This window comes from Lactuca virosa, chromosome 4 (assembly GCF_052849685.1).
Source record: "Lactuca virosa cultivar CGN04683 chromosome 4, Lactuca_virosa_CGN04683_v6, whole genome shotgun sequence".
NCBI classification, from domain to species: domain Eukaryota; kingdom Viridiplantae; phylum Streptophyta; class Magnoliopsida; order Asterales; family Asteraceae; genus Lactuca; species Lactuca virosa.
Genome location: NC_136429.1, coordinates 72,813,788 through 72,818,158, shown reverse-complemented (window position 1 = coordinate 72,818,158; position 4,371 = coordinate 72,813,788). Strand labels below are relative to the sequence as shown.

The 4,371-nt window shown below is 32.2% G+C and overlaps 1 protein-coding gene across 14 annotated transcripts; it reads left to right on the top strand.

Moving 5' to 3' along the window:
* Nucleotides 1–1,306: 1,306 nt before the first annotated feature.
* Nucleotides 1,307–4,099, top strand: LOC145105403 (uncharacterized). 14 transcript variants are annotated; one of them, XM_079042517.1, is made up of 9 exons: nucleotides 1,307–1,412; nucleotides 1,485–1,605; nucleotides 1,722–1,798; nucleotides 1,961–1,996; nucleotides 2,209–2,281; nucleotides 2,377–2,443; nucleotides 2,552–2,610; nucleotides 3,086–3,205; nucleotides 3,284–4,099. In XM_079042517.1, the coding sequence occupies exons 2-7, from the start codon at nucleotides 1,571–1,573 to the stop codon at nucleotides 2,564–2,566; spliced, it is 303 nt and encodes a 100-aa protein (XP_078898643.1). In that variant the 5' UTR covers nucleotides 1,307–1,412; nucleotides 1,485–1,570; the 3' UTR covers nucleotides 2,567–2,610; nucleotides 3,086–3,205; nucleotides 3,284–4,099. The 14 variants fall into 14 exon arrangements, 4 of the variants coding, with proteins under 4 accessions (XP_078898643.1, XP_078898645.1, XP_078898644.1 ...); XM_079042519.1 differs by having other exon boundaries at nucleotides 1,340–1,605; nucleotides 3,284–3,390; nucleotides 3,786–4,099; XM_079042518.1 differs by having other exon boundaries at nucleotides 1,340–1,605; nucleotides 3,284–3,390; nucleotides 3,712–4,099.
* Nucleotides 4,100–4,371: the final 272 nt, after the last annotated feature.

Here is a 4,371-nt window from a genome sequence, read left to right as displayed (position 1 = left end):
CCGCGAACCGCTAGCTATTAATGACTATTTGTGTGTAATTTTATGTTTATAATGTATATTAAATATATTATATTTATAATTTCTTTTAAAACATCTCAAACTGCTCAAACCATCTATCGTTGTAGATCGAATCGAAAATCACCAAAAATTTAATTTATTTATGGCGTTAATTTTTTTTTTTTTGCATCAGATATATCTGAGAGTTATGGATAAGATAGTTGAATAGATTATGTTCTCTTGACTTCTTGCATATAAAGAACGTCCAAAACAGAGGTTGTATGAGAAAGTTACACATCTTTAAAGTTATAAAAATCAGTATTTATCTGATTTTCCTAAAACAAACCATGCACTGCTTCGTTTGGAATAGACACGAGTCTCGTAAACTATTTTTGAACATGTTTTTGAATTCAGGTTATGATATATTATTTTATTGTATTTTTATAACATTTTTAATCTTAACCAAAATCAGATTCGTAAAATCTGTCGAATCCGACTCTATTGATCGCGGAACTTTAAACATAAATTCACGGAGTTTGGTATATCGAAATTGAATTCCGTTTGCCTTTTTGAAATCACCACGACCGAGACTACAAGCAGACATTTTCAGAAAAATTTCACGAAACGATTTGATGGCTCGAAAATCGAGGAACGAGGTTTACATCACAATAAATAAATAAATAAACAAACAAATAAATAAATAGCATTTGACTAATATCCCAAACATATCCTTACAAGTCAAAAAAATATTATTATTATTAATACTATTGACGACGGTAAGTGGAAAAACCGTCGTCAAAATCTCAGCCGTTCAAACTCCACCAACTTTTTGATCACAGCCTCTCAAACTCCTTATTTACAGTTATTATGCGGTTCTACTGCTCGATGTCGAACTCCATACATCACAGACGCCTCCTTCTCCACGTTCTTCAAACACATTCTTTAAATCCTAGATCGATTACGTACCCTCCTTTCCCATCGCTTCTGTGCTTTCTTCCGAACTCCCACGATCTCTGTTCTCAGTTTCTTTCCCTCCCACGTGATTGCGTGTGGAGGTTGTGTTGGTCAAGAGTATAAGGCTGGATGGTATGGGTGAGGAAAAGAGTGAGCCCATTCCCTCACTCTCACTCCTATTCCTATTTGCCAACGTTTTCTTTTTATCTTTTTTAATATTTATTAAATTATATACCTATTAAAAATTATAAAAAAATATATCAAAACTCATTGTTTTTAAATCCCTACAAAATGAGTATAATATTTATAGGAAATATATTTTTCAAAAAAAATAAAAAAATGGTGAGAGGAAGTTTTCCACCTTTCCTTGGGTTTGGGTTTTAGGCTAAGGAAACCACAAAAAAATATGAGAGAAAATCCCACTCATACCCTCAGAAAGCCCTCCCACCCTCTCGATCCCGGTTAGTTTTGTCTTATTCCATTTGATGTATTGTTGCAGCTTGCAGGTATCTCTTCATCTTCCCAAAATGCAGGGTGCTCTCTCGATTTTAACGCAATCACACAAGAAAGAGATGCGTCGAACTGAAGATCTTTTTTGATGTTTTAATCGCTTTTGAAGATGTACAAGGGATCGGAAACGGATATCAAAGGTAGGTATGAGCTGATTGCATTCTTTATTTTCTGTTCACTTACATTGGGTTTACGTGTTTTTTCTCTACTATCCTTTCATTCGATTTTACTGTTATTTACATCAATTTGATTGCTTATAGATTTGTGAAGCTCCACCTACTTGCCCTGCTGATCTTCATGGTGATTGTGGGTTGGCATCCCCAAAATCAAATACAAAGTAAGCTACATAACCATCTTTTTATCTCCTCTTGTGAAACTAATTTCTTTCTTGATAATCGTCCTTCTAGATTTTACTTCGATTCACCTATATAATCGTACACCTGCACACCGATGAAGCTAAATATTTATTTGAAAATGAAAAATCAGCCATGTAATATAGGTCCAACAATCGGGAGAACTCAAGAAATTTATTCAGGTAACATCAATTTAAAGCCTCATATGAGCAATTCTTTATTCCAGCATGAAGATTATGTGATGTTCCCCTGTTGCTTAGAAGACCTCTGCCATTATCTCCTTTGGACCCATTCCACCTTTTTATTCCGATTATAGAAGATGTTAGGAATACATTGTGTTTTGATATGTCCATTTTTTTGGGTGGTTAACCGTTTGCATTCTTGGTGCCTTTAGGAGAGCACGAGGCTGAGAAAGGAAGCAGGGGCAATGTTATTTTTTGGCAAAGAAATCTCAACAAAGCTTATAAGTGTTATTCCCTTTCCCCCTTACTTTCTCCACAATCTCCATTTTCTCTTCTTTTCTGATTTCACATGCAACATGATTCAAAGAACTCCATTGCAGTGACAATATTTCCAAAATAAATTGCAATTTTTGTCTATGGATTTCCCAAATTGTCGAGGGTATAATGGTATGCCAATTTTATTTAATTATGTTGTTATTATATATTGATTTTAGAATAATTTATTTTATGATGATGTTAATATTGGCCATCTGATGGAATCATCTACAAAAAAAGGCACCTAAGATGTGATAAGATGTTGAGTAAGGAGGATGGACTCATGGACCCTAGAGGAGGTAAGTTTGTTTGATATTTGTTCTCTATGTTATCAATGTATAACTTTTCTTATGTAGTCTGTTCCTCCACTTTCATATGAATACCTAAGATTTCATAAATATCAAATAACTCTTCCTTCTATCTCTATTTAATGATGTACAAAGTAATGATGCTTTCTCATGTCTATTAGAAGGTGTAAAAAACATACTCAAAAGTGGTTGCATAAAGATTTTGTGAACTAATAGGCATAATGTTATCTGTTAAAAATTAATAGATAGTAAATAGGTAGTGTAAACTAGATAAAATAAGTTAAATAAGTCAAAATCATATGTGAGTTGAACAAATTTTGCCAAATGGTCCAATACATTTTGTAATTTTTGTGGTTGATGAATTATTTTGCAAAACTAAATGAAAAGTGTTACTGTGAAGTTCAACATATAATCATTTTTCTTTTTTGTTTCCTTCCAATTTTTTAGTCTTCTATTTTTTTTCCAGATATGCAGGTTTGTAAATGGGATAACCATGGTTAGAAGATTGGCCAAGATAACTAGAGGTACAATATGATGAGTGTATTGCAGAAACAAACATCAATGTCAAAGCCATCTGTTACAAGAGGTTAGTGATGTCAAATTTGAAATTTTTAGATATATTTTTTGTACAGGATAATAATTTGGTTCAAGATTATTGATACAGGGTACATATGGGATATGGTGCACAGAGGGCAAGGATACTTTGCTTGGTGAAGCTGAAACAGTTGATCTAATTGGTGATGAGGTTGAGAAGCTATAATTTCAAAACTGGTATCTTTACACTATTACAACATCATTAATTACATATATGATATATCGAAACTGATCTCTGTTTATCGTGACTAGACCTGAACTAGGTTGCATTATTGAACTTTATGAAAAAAAAACAATAAAATAAAAAAACAATAATGACAACATACAATACAAGTTTTCAATCTTCCATCATCCTTTTGTCATTTATTCTACTGGTTTGTTTTCCCAAATGACATTTATTTTCTATTGAAGGTTATCAAATACAACAATCTGAAAACTAGGTTGGAAATTGTTGAAAATTTTAATGCATCTAAAAGGCATCTTCTTGCTGAAATGCAGGCACACACGATATGTTATTTTTTATATGTGTCTTATTGAGGGTATTTTAGGTATAATGTGTACTTTTCTTGTAGTAATCTGAACAGTTGGTAATTCAGAAGCAACATTGGGGATTAGGCTTATGTTCAATAACCTTCGTGACAGTGTCTGTACAACTCTCTTTAGACAGTCTTTGCAATCCAATCGGTCCATTGGCCTTAGTGTTGTTGGTTGGGAAAAATTTTATCTTTATGCAAAGTTCTATAAGGTATGGCAATTTATGACTTAAATAATCCCTGTAATGAAATCCCTTAGTTAGATACAATAATGAAATCCCAATTATAACATTTTATTTCCAAGTTTGTCTTATTAAGGTATTAAAAAAAATCTAATATGTATGCTTTGTGTATGTGTTTGGTTTATCGGTTGTGTGTGTATGCTTTGTATGTGCATGTTGTGTGTGTAATAATAAAATTGGTTTAAATGCAAGAAATAGCGGTTGCAGTTTGTTGTTATTTCTTTTATTTTGCCCATTATTAAATGTATGTTGATACTTCTTGCATTTCTGACATCTCACTTAAGGTTGTATGACAAAAAAAATCAGTGAAATTGATTTGAACTTGAACCTTTATGTTATCTTATTATATAAAAAATAATTGATCCATTATATAACATTTTCAT

Excerpts from the sequence above, each read along its gene's own strand:
- LOC145105403 (XM_079042517.1), top strand. The coding sequence starts at position 1,571 with ATGTACAAGGGATCGGAAACGGATATCAAAGGTAG. Across the intron at positions 1,606-1,721 it reads GAAACGGATATCAAAGGTAG|ATTTGTGAAGCTCCACCTAC; the intron begins GTATGAGCTGAT and ends GATTGCTTATAG. Across the intron at positions 1,997-2,208 it reads AACTCAAGAAATTTATTCAG|GAGAGCACGAGGCTGAGAAA; the intron begins GTAACATCAATT and ends TGGTGCCTTTAG.